The sequence below is a fragment of the Cnephaeus nilssonii genome, assembly GCF_951640355.1.
Source record: "Cnephaeus nilssonii genome assembly, chromosome: 2".
Lineage (NCBI taxonomy): Eukaryota > Metazoa > Chordata > Mammalia > Chiroptera > Vespertilionidae > Cnephaeus > Cnephaeus nilssonii.
In genome coordinates this window covers 71,385,582-71,402,729 of record NC_137073.1, presented here as the reverse complement: position 1 = coordinate 71,402,729, position 17,148 = coordinate 71,385,582, and the positions used below count along the sequence as shown (strand labels likewise).

General features: G+C 43.8%; 1 protein-coding gene across 2 annotated transcripts in view; it reads left to right on the top strand.

The window, feature by feature from the left end:
- Positions 1-17,148, top strand: part of RASGRF2 (Ras protein specific guanine nucleotide releasing factor 2) — a gene marked incomplete at its 5' end in the record, with an annotated part of 181,093 nt that overhangs the window by 145,608 nt on the left and 18,337 nt on the right. For both annotated transcript variants that reach the window (XM_079798359.1, XM_079798358.1), the window contains one exon: positions 7,851-7,957. In XM_079798359.1, coding sequence (XP_079654485.1) covers positions 7,851-7,957 — 107 coding nt within the window. The remainder of the gene's footprint in view (positions 1-7,850; positions 7,958-17,148) is intronic.

The following is a 17,148-nucleotide window of genomic DNA, read 5'->3' as shown; positions in this document are numbered from 1 at the left end:
AGGCTGAGAGCATCTTACCCAGAAGAGGTAATGAGTTGCCATCAGGGAATTAAAACTAATGTACAGGAAATCTTTCTCTCTTCCTTTTCAGACAGTTGGTTATGAAGTTGGGCTGAAAACTATCAGGAAATTTAAGGTTTGTCCTTTTTTGGGGTGTTCTTCATGTTAACTATTTCTAGAACATTCTCTATTTTCCAAGACCTCTTTAGGTAAGACTGGTTTTGCTCTCAAGAAACTCTGACCAAGAGTAGTAGATATTTGGCTTTTTAAATAGATTGCTATATTTCAGTTTTCAAACTGGTCCGGTTGTCTCCTTTGTCACCTTTAAGTTTCCAGCCTTTCTTTTCTTCTTGCCTCAGCGATTTTCTTGAAAGGCCATTGAAACTTGCTTACTCTGTACTTCTCATCAAGTCTTCAAACACCCCCTCTGCTTTGGCAGAAGCCGCCATCGCCCTTCATACTGGCAGTTTGTTCCTGTTATATTTCTACATCAGCCTGAGACCCGATGACAGCAGTGATGCCAGGGCTGAAAAATCACACAGCAATAAACAGCGGCACTTGCACTCCCTGCAAACAGCCTCTTGAGCTGTGTGCTTCAGTGGAAGAGCCTGGGTTTTAGCATTGAGTAATCTGGATATAAATCCTGGCTCTGTTTTAAGTTTCTGTGGTCTTAGGTGACCGTCAAATTTCTCTGAGCTTGTTTTCTCATCTGTAAAAGCAAGAAATATGTTTTACGGACTTGGGAGAATTAAAAGAAGAAATACACAAAGGTTCTCAATATGTTTTATTTTAAACTCATTATAAAATCATTCCTTTAAGAATCTAAGCAGAGATCTGAGAACACCCTGTGGGCAGGGCATCGTGCTGAGCTGTGAGCTGAGTGGTTGGCCTGGTAGATGCACCTGCATCGTATTGCATCAGAAGGACAGACAGACCGTGGGCCTGGCTGACATGTGCTTTGGAACCTGTAGCCCATGAGGCCTGACTCCCACCCACTTGCTTAGCACCCTGAGCAAAGGTCTTGACCCTCGAAATTCCCATCCTCACCTGTGGGATGGAGCGAGTCTGCCTGCCTCTACTGTGTGCTAATTCTACAAAATAATACCTACAGCCTGTCATCGCCCCTGAGAAATGGGGCCCTCAGTTCTCTGGGCCCAGAACCCACGGCTGCCTTTCTTACTCCACAAACTGCTGGAAGGAGCTCTCAGACCCTGAGAACTTCAGGAGGTGTCCATGGAGTCCCGACTGAGAAGCCCTGATACAAAAACGCTGGTGGCTTACTAGAAGGATGACGTGTAATTCTCCAGTTTAGAGCTTGCTTTCCCAGCTCCCCTGGGATGAAGTTGGAAATCCTTAGCAGGATGCACAGGCCCTGTGCGAGCTCAGATCCCACGGGAAACGGCAGCTCCAGGAATGAGCATTGTCCCTGTGCTCTGGGTGTGCTCAGCAAGGGGCCCCGGCCAGGACTTGCATATTCTTCATCATCCTTAAAAATAAAACTTATTGAGAACCTTTGTGTATTTAGGGCTCAGATTCCCTTTTGTCCAAGACTGAGCGAGTAGTCGCCCTTCCCTGTGCTTGGTCCTGGAGCACTGACATTCTGCACAAGCGAACAAATGGAACCATCATGTCAGATGAATATCATGACAAATTTGCAGGCAAGGCACCCCCCTTTGACTACCCCATGTTCCCACAGCCATTCTTCTTGGACCTGCCTTACCATCTTATTAGGAGCCCACATCTGGCCTGATTAAATGGGTTCCCAAATTATTGTTGGGCAGATGGCCACCCAGCTAAGGCTTATACTTACTGGCTGTTCTTTCAAACGAATGTGGCTGTAGAAAGAAATGCCAGCAACGGCAGGTGCCAGGTTTCCTTCCTGTGGTCTTTGCCTTGCTGTCCGTCTCGCTAGAAGGGTCTGCCCCAAGATCTGCCTCTACTACAAGTCTTCGATCAGACGCGGGATTTAAAGTCACAACTCCTCTCACCTCCCAACCCACTTCTCATGCTCTGTGTTTTTTCTCACATCACTTTTCTCAGTCTACTATGGAATATATTCCTATGCTACTGTTCTCCATGCTTCCAAATGTGAACCCCATGATGATAGGGGTTCATGTCCTTCTTCCAATGATGGAGATTTGGCCCCTACAACATACTCGCTGTAGAAAGGACTCTAGAGACATGCCCACTAAGACATCCATGCTGCCCATGACAAGTCAGTTACAACCAAATTATCTGTACTCTACTCATTGTAGTGCTTCTGACATGGTTGGTAAATGCAGCAGATTGGAAATACGTGACTTATTCCCCCATGGCCCATACCGCAGCTCTAATCGCTTTAGAGACACCAGATTTCTCTAAGTCCAGCCTAGAAATGGATATATATGAAGCAGAAACATTCAGTCCTCAGACAAGTATAGGCTCTCCTGAGGGGTCATGCTGTGTTAATACCTCTGTCCATCCTGCCCCCAGCCCAGTACCTGCCCACCCTCCCTCTAATCCACGTTGTGCAGCTGGTGCCACCTCTGCCAGGCCGGACTTCTGTTCATCTCTTCGAATTTATCTTCACTTGGTCTTGACAATGATCTTTGCTTGACCAAACTTTAGTCAAGTTTTTGAATCTTCTCCTAGGCCTATCTGTACATTTCCTTCCAAAATCCAGTTTTAGTAAGAACCCTGCTGAGTTAGTTTAATCTCTCCACTCTCCAATATCTGATCAGGTTCTTCTTCCTCCCATGTCTGACCACCTGACTGTCCTCAGCAAGAACCCTGGTAGGTTGGATTAGTCAGAACTCCCCACCCCTGCTGTTTCCTCAATGATTTTCCATCACTGACAACACCACCTCCTGGGCTATAAGTTCACAGGTGCCCACATTGTATTCAACCTTGAGCCCTTCTCCTCCGCCCACTGTAAAATCTCACGCAGGGGTCCCTGTACTTATTGGGATGGTCCTGGATAAAGTCTGCCTTACCACCTGTTAAAAAAAGAAGGAATCTAAGTAGCACACATTTTTAAAAATCCATAAGAACAATTCAGCTGACAGTTATTGATTTCCTTAAAAAATGAAAGAGAAGGAAAGACATTGATTTTGCCATTCTTCATCACAAATAATGATGGACCTGCTGAGCTACTTTTCCTCAGTCTAGAAAGATGCATTTTTTCATTCTGTTACAGTTAATTAGAGGTAGAGAAGAAAATATCAGGTTGACCTGCGTAAGAAGGAGAACTTAAACACTGAAGGATAAGGACACACTTATAAAAAAAAAAAAGGTTTTTTAAAAAGAGGCAAAAACAGTGTAGCATTTGTTCATTGCTCATTAGTATCTTCAGGGCCACTATGCAACATCAGTTGAAGAACAAAATGAAAATTTCCTTGCTTTTCTCTGTTTTTTAACGTCCTTGCCCTCATTCTCCATGACTTTGTCCTAAGTTCTGCTTGTGACAGATTTCATATTCATAGTCTTCATGGTAGAATGGTGAAAGGATGACCTTAACTCAGTTATGTAGCATTTGCAGACACTTCAGAATCATTTCTACTGGGAGCGATGCAATTTTTGATAAGAAAAATATCGGCTGAGTGTCTATGTGCAAAGCTCAAGAGCCTACAAAGATGCTTGAAATACTAGTAAAATCTCTTCTCCAAGGAGTGTATAGTTTAGTGAGAGAGGTGGCACATCTGCCAGTTGCTTTAAGGGGTAGAATGACTCAGACGGTGTCTGGGGGAAGGACCATGAAGTTGAATTTCATTCTTAAATTCATATGTATGGTGATTTGGTCCTTACCACTTTCCCAGATGACTTTTGTTGCCCAAATTAGCCAGTTTTACCAGCCAGTGCCTACAACTAAAAAATAATATGCATAAATTTGATAGACACTACAGACACTCGGGGGGGGGGGGGGGGCGGGATGTGGGGCTTCCCCGGGATGGGAATGGCTGAGGGGGAGAGAGGGGATGTCAAGCAGGGAAAAAAGAAGACATATGTAAAACTTTAGACAGTAGTAAAACAAAAAAAATTTTGATAGACAGGAATCTTGGAGTGACAGTATTCTCAATGTGTGATATTAGTAAAATAAACTCTCCCGGTACATGTAGAGTTTGTTTGTGCTGTCACACTTGGCAAGTGAAAGATGTTCAAAGCCCCACAAAGATTTGCTATTTGCTGTTCCAGGAATGACATAACACTCCTTGGGGGGTGAATCTATGATTCTAGGACAGAATGGCCTCTACTTGGAAATTGCCACCAATTTAGCTGGGTAGTTCATGTTTAAATTAGGAATATTACCCAAGCAGCCCCCAATTTAGATGGTTGCTGGCAGGAAGGAGGAAATCTGGCCAGTTGTGGAAAATTATGGCTCTGATCCTATAGCTTTCAAGACTGAAAAATGGGGAGACAGTCTTGTCTGATCAGGAGGGTGGATCTATATGCTCTGTTACAGTGAGACCACACATGTCAGCTAAGCACATGAGGCAATTTCAACTCCTGAGTAAGCGGTAGCCCCTTTTATAAAACATGATCTATCAGGATTTGCCTCAGCTATGCCCCCCAGATAGGTGGCTTGTGCATCTGGTTAAATTGTAGGTGGTTTACAATAGAACTGAGAGAGTATTTCTCTCTAAGATCAAAGACCTCTATCTGTTGCTCAAACAGTAAAAGGGGTCTTTCAGAAAGAAAATGAAGAGCTTGACTATCCTTATGACTAGCATGCTGTCCTGATGACTAGCATACTGTCAAAAGTATATTGTGAAGGCCATTGGGTCAAGGGGATGAATAGATGAAGCTATAGGTGAGAACTTTATATATATTTTTAAATAATAAATCTATTTCTTATTTACAACTGCGTGTGGCAACACTATTCTCTTCATTTTACGAGTGAGAAAACTGAGCCACAGAGAGGTTAAATAATTTGCCCTGAATTTTACTTCTTGTTCATCCTGGAGTCATATCAGCGCTGGGTCCCCTGTGAAGGGGAAGGTAGAAGGTGTGTCTTTGGAGTTTCCCTTTCCTGGTTCTTGGTGTTCCCGCTGTACTTGGAAGGCTGGTCCTACCTTTGGCTGACCCTCCTACTCTGGCTGAGTGGGCATTGAGGAAGGTCGCTTAAGTGAGTGTCTGGTCAATTTCCAAGAGAATTTTTGAACCCTGAGAGTGGCAGAAGGTGATAAACTCTGGAAAGCGAACAGATGTTCAAGAACTTACCAAGCTATGCTCTACATTAAAAAGTTCAAAAACATGGTAATTAGAAGTAGTTATGAAGAACATCCAAGTAGTATAATCAAATCCTAACCTAAATGGTAATGGAGGTTGGGATTTGAATTTATGAAAATACTGGAAACTTTATAAAGAAAAACCTCTTAAGTGGCCTTTTTATGTGTTATATTAAATAATTTGGAGAGCAGAAGAAAGTTCCTTGCCTTCCTTGCCTGTCTTTCAAAGTAAACTCTCCTCTCCACCCACCCCTGATATAGACACAAGGGACCAATGGTAGTAAATGCTTCCCCCCACCCCCGCCTAAAATATTTTAAATAGCAGCTCTCTTAAAATTGCTTTTCTCTCTTACCATTTCACTTTGATTTCCATCTTTCAGTCCCTTTCTCATCTTCACTTTTCACCCTTTCTGTTCTTGTCTCACTGACTAGCCATCTTTATAGTTATACATGTGCGTGGGGAGCTGTCTCATCCCACTTTTTCAGTATTTTAAGAGCATTTGACATCCTCCCCAAAAATGCTGACTCATTATTTCCCAGCTCTCACTCCAGTTGAGGCCTGTGCTCTAATTTGATTAATATACTTTCCCCATTTCCCATCCTCTTTTTCTGCCTGTCCCTTATAGATAACATATATATTCTTACCAATTGCTTCAAAGATATCTTTTCTTGGAGTTCTACCATTTCACAGTTTGTTAAGGTGTTGTTTCCACTTATTTATCTGGCTTGGGATTCATTGTGATTCCTAAGCCTGCAGATTCATGTCTTTCATCAAGTCTGAAGAACCCTTTTCCTACAGTGCCTCTTTCTAATTTTTTTTCCTCTTCTTCTGACACATTTCTAGACACATGTTGAAAATTCTCTTACCTCTGTGTCTTTTAACCCTTCTTTTCTGTTTCCAGAAAATTTGGGTAATTTTCTCAGATCTAATTTTCAGATCTCTTTCTAGTTTGCTCTTTCTTTATTCAGCTGGGTCTAATCTGTGTTATCTCTCTGTTGGATTTTAAATGTCATCTTTTCTATTTTTCAATAATAATTGAAAGCATAATTTTATTAATTTGAAGAAGCTTTATGTGGTTCTTGTAAAATCTGACTTTTAAAATACTTATTATTCTTTCCTCATGTTTTCAATATCCATTTTACACCGTTAGTCTTTGTAAACATTTTAATTTTGGTTCTCATAGTTCTAGTACCTGAAATTCTTGGTAGTAGTGATGGGAGGAGTGGGGAATTCTTGATCCCTGTGTCTACTGATCCTTGTTCATGGTGGAGGGTTTGTGTGTTTTGTAATTTTGATTGTGAGTTTTTCTTCAGGGGCTTTCTTGGTGGTAATCCAGTATAGGCTGAGGTTGAATGAGTGTCCCTTCAGAGAGGTTTTGTGTGTGCTTTTGTCAGGAGCCCTATGACTATCACCAGCCTGGGCCACTTTCTATTGTAACTTCTCATGTAGAGGTTCTTATCTAACTGCATGGCTGGTGGTGTTCCTTTATTGAGATAGGAAACATGAAGAAGACAAGGTTTGGTGGAAAGGCCATGTGTTTGAAACATCTAAGAGGAAAATGTCAAGAGGAAGTTAGATATATGGATCTGGAGGTTAAAAAAGAGATCTTGGATATAAATATTTTCTTATAGGTGATCATAGGAGGAGGTTTCTATTAAGAAATGATAGAGATACCTTGGCTACAGGGGACATGGAGGTTATTAGTGAATTTAATGGCAACTGTCATGGTGATGAGAGGTGATGAGAAGCTTGGAGTAGGACATGAGGAAATGAAATCAGTAATTTAGACAGCTTTCAAGAAGTTTGCCAGTAAAGTTATGTAAAGCTTGAATTAATTTTTAAAGGAAATGTATAACTAATTAATTATGATTGGAAGGCAGAATCTTTTTAAAAAATTAAAAAATATATTAAACTAGTTTCTTGATAGTGAAAAGGTCGCTAAGATGGAGACACAGGCCAACACAGAGAGGATTCAAAAGACACTGAACCAATATGCTTAACATATGTTAAATAACTTAATCTCCACAATAACTCTATGAGGTAGGTAGACTTACTGTCTCATGCAGGACATGAGGAAACTGGTTACCAGAGAGGTGATGTAATTTGCATGGTAGGAGAACAGCTTTAATCCAGACTGTGGAGTTCATGTTCTTAACCACTACACAACACTGCTTCTCAAAATATCCATGCACAATGAAGTATTTGGATGTGGTAGCCAAGATACGGGCTCATCCATCTACAAGTATTGAAAATGCTATTAGTTATAAAATCACTTGGGGCAAAAGTATAAATTAATGCTGACCCAAATACTTGTTAAAACTTCTCAGCTTTATATTATAGAGCAAGACAAGCAGAAATGGAAGTGTCATTTGACTAGCTTTAGCTTTAATCAGTGACCTTTAATAAACATGAACATTATTCATTTAATTGCACCTGTAATTCTGGTGGACTCATTTCTGAGGGTATACAGGTAAGTAAGCAGAGTTCACAGCAGTCAGAAGCCACTTGCATCTCACTGCCAAAATGTGTCATTTCACTGTCAAAATGTGAGTTTCATTAACAAATGTCCTAAAATAAATGACTTTTTCCAGGTTCCTGGGGACTGGCTTTAACTAGAACATGTGTGTGTTTCTTTCCTTCCTAAGGATTTAACAACACCGACAGAATATGTGACAAAGAGTTTATTATCCGTAGAACAGCCACCAATCGAGTACTGAATGTCCTCCGTCACTGGGTCTCAAAGCACGCACAGGTAATTCAGTGGCCTCATTAATTATTTTCAAGAGTTTTTTTTAATCAACTTTTTAAGTCTTATACATGTACAATGCCTCCTGATTCTTTGGGGTGAGAATTTCAAACCTTGAAATTGGGATGTAGGAAGGGAAGAAATAAGAGGACACACATGCTGATCAAAACAAACACATGTGTGTTGCCAACGTCTACTGCTTCAGACCTACAAGTGACATGTCCTGTGGGCACTAGAGCCACAGCAGGGCCACTGTACTAAGCCGCACAGAAGCACTGTTCACAGGGGCCTCTCTGTAAGTGGAGTTGTGCCAGGTGCACTGGTGTTCAGTAGAGGTAAACAGCAGGTGTCCCTGGAGGTAAACAGAAGGTACCCCCTGGAGGTAAATGGCAGGTGTCCCTGGAGGTAAGTAACACCCTAGTACCAGACACGCTGATGTCTGGTAAGGGAGTGTTTTCTCAGCCTGATTCATCATTTGGGCTCCATGGAAGAGCAGTTAGAGCAAGGCAAGGAAGGCTCTTGGTAATGGATTGGTTCGACAGTTCAAATACAGAGAGCTGGTTTCAGCTCATGTTCCTGGAGGCCACACTGTGTGCCCTCCTCTCACGGACTGTGGGTATAGCCTGAACCAGTGAGCTCAGAGGAGGTGTGAATGCAACCCCTGACTTGATGGACCCTAAGCGAACTGACCACTCTGATGCTCAAAGAAAGAATAACAACTCAGCTTTATCCAAGTTCATCTAAAGGTATGTACTCCTTTAAAAGCAATGTCTAGCTATGAGATGAGACCGCTGGTCTGAAAACCTGGGTTATAATCAGACTTTGCCAATTAACTCCCTCACCTTAGTTATCTCTGGTTTTCATATCACAAAAATGAAGGGCTTGAACAAGAGGATTTTTCATTATCTGAGTCATTCTGTGCTAGTTGCGTTCATTTAAGGAAGAATGTAGCATTATTGTGGCATCCTGATTATTTTGATTAATAGCTTTAAAAAAAATGAGTAGGAAGTTGCACTCATTTAAAAAATACAGGCCAACATGGAACGATTGTGTTTTTCCTCACATGGTAGACTAACCAGGGACACCACTTCATTTTATAGAAAACAGAAAAGCTACAATGAAGCAACAGGGTGTAAATTCACCCCCAAATAATTAGATAACCAAGTTTACCACAAAGTATTAGATATCATGTATTCATTTCTCATTTTTTATCAAAGGTGACTAATATTGGCAGATTCTACCCTGAACTTGATTCAGGAGAAATAAAAAGTTGCAAAGGTATAGGTGTTAGTTCTCCTTAGATGTCATGCTCAACTCCCTCCACCCCAATGTAGTGCCAGAATGCCATTTCTTTTTCTAGAACCTTCTTGCCTTTTCTTTTTTTATTGATATTTAAAAAAAAAACGTTATTGTTCAAAGTATTACATATGCCCCCGCCTAACCATTGCCTTTTCTTTTCTTTAGTAACTATGTGGTAAAATAAGAATGTTTCATTTTCTTTTTCCTGATTCTAAAATTTTGCACCTGTTAATATATTCTGCCCCAGTTTCTCCTCATTTTGTGTACTTTTTCACTCATTATTACCTTTTGTGTTGAAAGCAAAGCCATGAGGCCAAGCTGGGTTCCTCCCATAAGCCTGTCTATGGATTAGCAAGAGCAGAAGCCCAGGGTGGGGGCACCTGTGTCTTTCTTCCAACCCTACCACTCTGTCTTCTCTGGTGCCCTGAGCTCGTCACTTGGCCTCTCTGGGTGTTAATTTCCCCTTCTGAAAATGAGAACAACCACTACCCTCCTACCTCCTCCAAGGATGTGGTGAGAGTTAAAGGCTATGTTGAATTGAAAAGCATGAAAGGCATAAAGTACAATATAGATATGTGTGACTAAATCCCTCCAGCTTCCACATTTCATCTCCCTACAACTAGCCCATAAGCTCCTTGCAGACGGGGCTTGTCCCGTTCGTCTCTGTGTCTCCCTTCACGGGGTTCTGCAATGTTGGGCACATGGTCATAGTGGTCAGGTTGAGTTTGCTTACTAATGTTGCTGTTGTTCATCCTCTTGGGGAGGTCATTCTCTAGCCTTTAAAGTTCCCAACTCAGCACAGACCGAAATCAGGGCTGCGTGTGTGGAGAATCCAACTGAAGGACATGTTTGTATAGTCCACACACTTCACGAGAGTCTCTGGCTGGGAGCCTTTGTATGTCATTTGCATGATTCCAGATGCCAAGGTGTCGGCAGGCTCCAGAGCAGCTGAGCTTTGTAACCAGATGCTCCTGTGGCTGCTTTGTCTTCTGCGCACAGACAGGTGGGTGTGAGGCCACTGCCAGTGTGGCCTGGATTCAAAGACCTGGAGAAAGGGCTGATGCGCAAATTAATACACAAGACAAGAAATATAAATTTGGAAATTATGGGGGAAGCCAGTTGTGAGCTTGGCACAAGGGACCAAGTTCCACTGAGTCTCCCTTCCCATCTGCCTTTTATTTACTAGAATACACAATTGCCTTTTAGGAATGCAAACAGACATATCAAAGGTGATGTTTAGTAAACAGTAAAGAGATCACCAGGTTTGGGGGATGGCCTTCGGCTATTGAGCCAGCAGCAGGTAATAACAATGCAGACATTCAGCCTTCTGAATATCAAAAGCCCCATTCAGCCTTCTGACCGGACTTCTCACATTTATTATATTAATTACTGTTGATCTTGGCTTCTGGCAGGTGGGGGGAGGGATTTGAGGCTGGCTGTAGACAGTTCAGAGTATCTGTCCAAGGCCTTGTATGTATGATCTTTAGCAATTTTGGTTTTCCTGACTTGTTTTATTGGCCAAACATTTCTGAAAAGATACTCTGTCCACTAAGTTGAGGAATTTTACAGGCCACGGAATGGCACTGATAAAGGGGCCTGCAGCTGTGTCCACGGGTTACGACTCACTTCACCAGTCTTGGTACCATCTGAATGACAAGTGCCTGAGAATGAAACAATTGCTCATTTTCTTAATTGTGGGCTTAAGGGGAATATTTGTAAAGCATGAGATCAGACAAAAATTATCTACTTACATAAAAATTTCCTTCCCAAAGGAGTGTATGGAAGGAAGGTTGCTGCTCCGTTTTCTGTGTGCCCACCTCCTTCATTCAGTAACTAGTAAGGATTGAGCTCCAGAGTGTGCCAAACCCTGGGGTGGAGGTAAACATAGCAGGGTGCCAGCAACCTCTGACCTCATGGAGTTCCCAGCCATTGGAAAAGATGCCCACCAGCAGACGTTGCACTTGGTGTAATTACTGGGTGACAGGCTAGTAAATCTGCTTCTGATCATTTCAGACTTGAAGGCAGAGGACCAAAAGCCTGCACATCTTTAAGAGAGTTGCTAGGCCACTAACCAAGATAAACTAAGGGCCCGTGAAACTGACCCTGGGAGCAGTTGTGATCACCCACCTGCGGGTGAGGCAGGGACTCAATGAGCAGGTGATTCCAGAGAGAGCTGTCAGTGTAAGTCCTCTACCTCCTGGGGGAAGAGGAGGAGATCTTCCTTCTCACTTCAACCAGGTGAGAGAAGCTTCCAGGAAACGCCCCCCTCCCCTCTGTGAAGGTGAAAGGTGTTTGCGGGGCGAAGTGAAAAAAGGTGGGTTGTTGGGAACGAGTGGCATTCATTCATGCTTCCGTGAAACAGGTGGGTCCATGGGGAATCGAGTGGCATTCATTCATGCTTCCGTGAAACAGGTGGGTCCATGGGGAATCGGTCTGGGTTGCCCTGGATGCTGTCCGGGATGACTGCCTGGAGGGGTGAGGTAGACCACTGGCAGCCCAGGGCCTGGGGGAGTTGAAAGTGACCCACAGGAGACCGGATATTTCCTGAGTCAGCGTAGCTGGCCTTAAGTCTCCAATAGAGAGAACTCTAAAAATCCCACCAAGTGCCCCATAAGAGGAAGAGCTAGTCACTGTCCATCTGCCACATTCAGAGGAGCCAGGGCCGGCTCCACCTGCTCCAGCATGTCATGCCGGGCTACGTCCTTACCCCTGGATCCCAGCCTGGATCAGAAGCCATAGCAAGCAAGTGGAGAGGAGATGATGGAGAGAGAAGAATGGGTCTCCATGTGGGCTTCCAGGCTTGAAGCAGCCCAAGCTAGGACAGGAGGGAAACATCTAAGTCTGGACTGAACTGGACTTTTGATTACTATATTAGACTGGACATTTTGACCGAAGAAACGAGATGGTTCTTATAACTAACAGGCTCTGAAAGGCTTTGGTGCCTGCTTAAAACTACATGCAGGGTGGGGAAGGATGGACTACGGAGCAGTTTAATGGGACTGGTGAGAAGTAGTGCTCCTGCTTGGTGTTTCCGTCATTGTTTATGATACAGGAAGTGTAGGTAGTAATTTCACAGAGCTACTTTCCTTCAGGAGTCTGTTTTGTGTCACTTAAACAAATGATTTTTCTTTGCTAAAGGTGGGTGTGGGGAGCACTCCCTCCCTCTAACAGCCACTGAGGACCTGGGCTGTGAGCAGGCTCCTGCCAGGCCTCCAGGGGTCCCCGGCCAGGCAGCCGGTGGAGCTGAGCTCATGCTGTGTCCAAGGTTAGGGTCAGGAAACCCTGCTGTCCTGGAGACCCCGGATACCCCAGCCGACAGGTGGGTTAGGATGGCTGCCCCACTGCTCCCGGGCCTCAGAGTGCAGTGCGGTTCCTGGGGCCTGTCCCCTGCCAGTGAGTGGGTGCTGAGGGGCTACCAGGAACAAGAAGAGACAAAATAGTTACAGTGTGAGATGCTGACAGCTATGAAATATTTCTTTTTTTAATGACAAATGGGTTGCCTACTGCTTCTGCCTTGCAAATGGTTTACAAAATCGCCACATGGGAAGATAATCGGTGGGCTACACTTTGTTAGTCTTATCCTTATCAGCCAGTGCTTCTAGTGGTCCACACTACTTCCCGTTGACCTCTGCATAGCGAAGCTAAGGAATCCCAAATGTCCACCAGAACAAACCAGTGTTTGTTCACAAACCTGATATCCCATGAAAGCAGCCAACGTGAAATAGGGAATGCTCTGTTAACTTAATTAGGCCAGCAACTGAGGTTCCTGTTGGCTCCTCCTGATTTCAGGGGCCTAGTCTGGTGCTCACTTTCACACTCTCGCAGTAGATCCTGCCCACGTGATTTTATCTCCCTTTGTCCTCTCCTTCTCCCTTCGGGACAGACTGCTTTGGGCATCACATCTCACTTCCATTCCCTGCGAGGACTCAGGTGAGGACGGAATTCTGGAACCGTCAATTCCATCTGGATTCTAGTGTTAGCTGGCTATTGTCCTCCTCTGTAAAACTGCCAGGATGATCTGTATGGGGTTCTCATGCACAAATGAATTATGTGTCAGATTGCTCTAAGAAACATAAAATGTAAGCATCTATCGGCTAGATATGGATCTTCTTTTTATTTTTTTAATCCTGAAGATAGATTTTCATTTCCTTACTCTTTTTTTTTTCTGTGCAGCCCAATAACCAAGTAAGAAGCACCTAGTTCCTGAACTCCATGCCTCAGTTTTTCCTTATCTTTTATACATCTCTATTGTTATCCTTTAAACAGCCCTCAAGCTTTTTGTGCTTGTCTGTAACAGTGCTCATCTGCGAGACATTGCAGCAGGATCAAAGTCTGTGAAACAGAATTAAATGGAACTTATTTTCCATTCCCATTAGTTGCCATGACGGAAATTTAGCCTTCTCTGTAGAGCCAGTGGGATTCTTGAGCCTTTGTGGATGGATTCCGCTGGTGGAAAACACTGGGAGGCCCCACGTGGGATTTCATGCACACCAGTCGCTCCTCATCTCTGCCGCAAGAGGTTTCCGATGGAAGTGCTGTGGGGAGCCCCTGTTTTCCCCAAGTCGCATCCTGCACGCTCCTCAGCACTCTGGGACTTTGGAGGCACTTCTTCGGACCAGGGCAGGCAGGGCGCATTCCTCAGGCCCCGCCCCGGCCAGCAACCACCCATCACGTGAGAGCTCCCTGGGGACCCCACAGAGCCGCAGAGCACTGGGGAGCCGGCTGCTTTGTTCAGGCCCCCCGGTTCCACCTCACTGTGGCCTTTTCGTTGTGTTCCTCTCCTGCCCACTCTTCTCCCAGTGCCGTCCACCTGTATTTCCTGATCGCTTTGCTCGGAGCTTCTCCCTGGATGCAGGTCAGCGGCTCCACTTCCACCGCAGCCCTGTGACTGAGTCTCTCCTCTCCATGGGGAAGGGATGGAGTAGTCTGCCTTCCAGCTGTCTTCATCGCCTTTTCTCCTCAAATGGAGCAGGGCACCGAGAACATTTTCCAGAGGCTTCTATTTGAGTTAAACTCAAAGATCATTTTGGGGGCATAAATAAAAAAAAAAAATCAGGAAGCAGACCCTTTTCAAACATTTCCTTTTCCCTTCAATCTTTGTCATGGTCTTGAAAGCTGTAATCCATATCAATTAGCTGCCTATCTAGAACCCAATGGAAAACAGAGCATCTGGCGGGGTGAGGAGGAGGGAAGGTTCTCTTTTTTCCTGATACATGCTTTTTTTTTTTAAACCGACGGATTCTCTTTAGAGGCTTGAAGATGTAAGCGTGGGAGCTATCTGATTTTAAGGCTGTGGGGCAGTATTTAAAATTCTTATAAGCAACAGCTGTTCAGGTCTAGAGGCTGGAATTTAGCAACTCATTCAAATGCAGAGTCATCTGTTAGAAAATGATCGAATGGATGATATTCTGCAGTTTTTCCTTCTTGCTGAGTTGGTGTCGTTCACTGCCATTTGCCTCTGCTCAGTTATTTTTGTTCTAACATACCTTCCACAGTTTGCATTGTGCCTTTTCCTAGTAGCCTCCCACTTCACATCTGCTAAAATCATTTCCCAAACTGCCCGTTTAAGAAGAATTAGGTCGCTGCTTATTACCACTTGTCTCAAAATCCAATCTCCTTCCCATGAACTTTTGTCCATTCGTTCAGTAAACATTGGAGAGCCCACCAGGAGCACCTGTGCTTACCGAATTTGGGGGTTCATTACATCTGGGTTTTACTACCTTCTCCTGGTACCTAGGCTCTTCCATGACAGTCAGGTGCACGCTTCCTCTGTGTTCCGTTCCTCTTGGACGGTTCTAGGACGTCATGAGTAAGTGTTGAGCAGCTATCAGCAAGTTTAGCATTACCTGGTATTGCTTCCTAGGGTTTCATTCCAAACTCAATGCCTTCCCTTGTGTTTGTCAATTAGGCTGTTCTCTCTGTTGTGGTGAACAAAGAGGCTTTTAAAATGTTTTTGTAGTTAGGTGATGGGAAGTGCTGGAAAACCCCGCCTGTCACTTTTCCACGGAGAAACCCTGATTCAGAGTCCAGGTGGCCCAGAGGTGGCAAGAGGGTCAGCAGGCTGGAGTTGGTGGTGGGCGGATAAGGCCCACAGGTGCAGTGCAGGGTCGCCCTTGACAGTTGGTAGCCAGCACGGCCTCCCCTGGGAGAGGGTTACAATGTTAAAGTTCTGAATAAAGATTCACCTCCTTAAAAGAGCTGAAAACCACACTGGGAAGGAGGCTTGTTACCTCCAGTTTATTAAAATGAGGAATCCCATGGAGGGCGCCCTAGTGCTGTCAGGGTTCATCTGCATAGATCTTGGGATGATCACTGGGCATCTCTGTCCAGTTTCCCAGTTGATAAAATGGCCCCAGATACTAGTATAACCCACATATACACCACAATTTAAATTAAATTTCATCTCCTCTAGTCAAAAAGGACAGAAAACAGTAGTGTGCTTTTCATTTTTCTGAAAATCATTATGTCAAACCCCTAATTTTGAGCCTAAAACCCTTTTTTTTATGAGCCCTTTGCTCCAGGTTTTAAAATTATTTATGTGGTTTTACTCCACTCTGCAGTATTTCCACTTTCCTTTAAAAAATTCTGGCCATTGTTAGGAATACATTGTACTGATTACGGTGAGAAAATTACTCTCATAATTCTCTTTACCCTCAAACTGTGTTTATTGAATCCGATTTCCCAGTGTCCTAGAATTCCCTTGGCCATACGCAGTATATTACTAACGATCACCCTGCTCTCCTGAAAGAATGAATGTAATTTCCATGATGTCTAAACTATCAACAGGGATTCGTTTTAAAGTGCTGGAGAATCTGATTTATTGACTCACAGATTATTTTTTTCTGTTGTGTGATCTCGTCTTATTAATATAGACCTAAATCTCAACATCTCTATCTCAAATAGTTGCTAGTATAGGTGGGGAATAGTTCCCGACTTGGCATGGTAACCAGCTACTGTGTTATGTCTTGAAGCCCAACCCACCAGCACTGAGTCACTGATACCCACTTTTTCTGCAGAGTCTGTGTGGTGTAGCAGTTAAAAACCTCAGGCTTCAGCCAACATTCCCTGGACTTGAGTCCTGAGTCTGCTACCTGCTACCTGTGTGACTTTGGTCACGATACTAAGATTCATTATACCTTGACTTCCTTGCACATAACATGGGAATAATAATGATTGTAACTATGCTGCTACTGGGGGTTAAAATAGATAATGAAGTTATTAAATTATCACTTAGTGTGTGGAAAATTCTCACTGTCTTGGTTATGATAACTGTTCCAGGCATTGCTCCCTAACCTAGAGGAAATACTGGCTTTCTAATCATGTAGTCACGTGTTTGAGTAGCCTCAGTAAGATCTTGGTAAAATATCCTCACCTCCCAATACGTATCTCTTGAGAGGATTATGGCACCATCCATCAGTGATGTGTTCCTAAGCATTTGCTGTGTGCCACTCTCTAGTCCTTGACACTTGCTCAGGCTGTCCCCTCCTGGCAGGGTTCAGACCTACATTTGCAGGCCCGGCCTCTCTCCTATGCCCCAGTCGGGCACTGCCATGCTCTCACCTGCATTTGGATGGCCCCTCCGCAAGCCTCTCTCCCTGGGTTTCACGGGTTAATATTTCTGCCCATCGGCCCAGACTTCTGTTCCCTCTCTTCTTCTCCCCTAAAGCCTCATGTATTGAGGTGCTCAAGAATAACAGAAAAAACGAGCTATAGTCTCCTTTTTAGAGATTTAAATGTCAAAGTCTCACATTTTCTGGTCTCTTCACCTTTGAAAGTAAGATGGGGTTGTTGTTGTTGTTTTTCTAATCTTCTGTCTCCTTATCCCTGCTTCATGAATTGGAAAACAAAAACCACCCTAAACAAACTGTTGCTGTGATAACTTCAGTGAATGCCTTGGG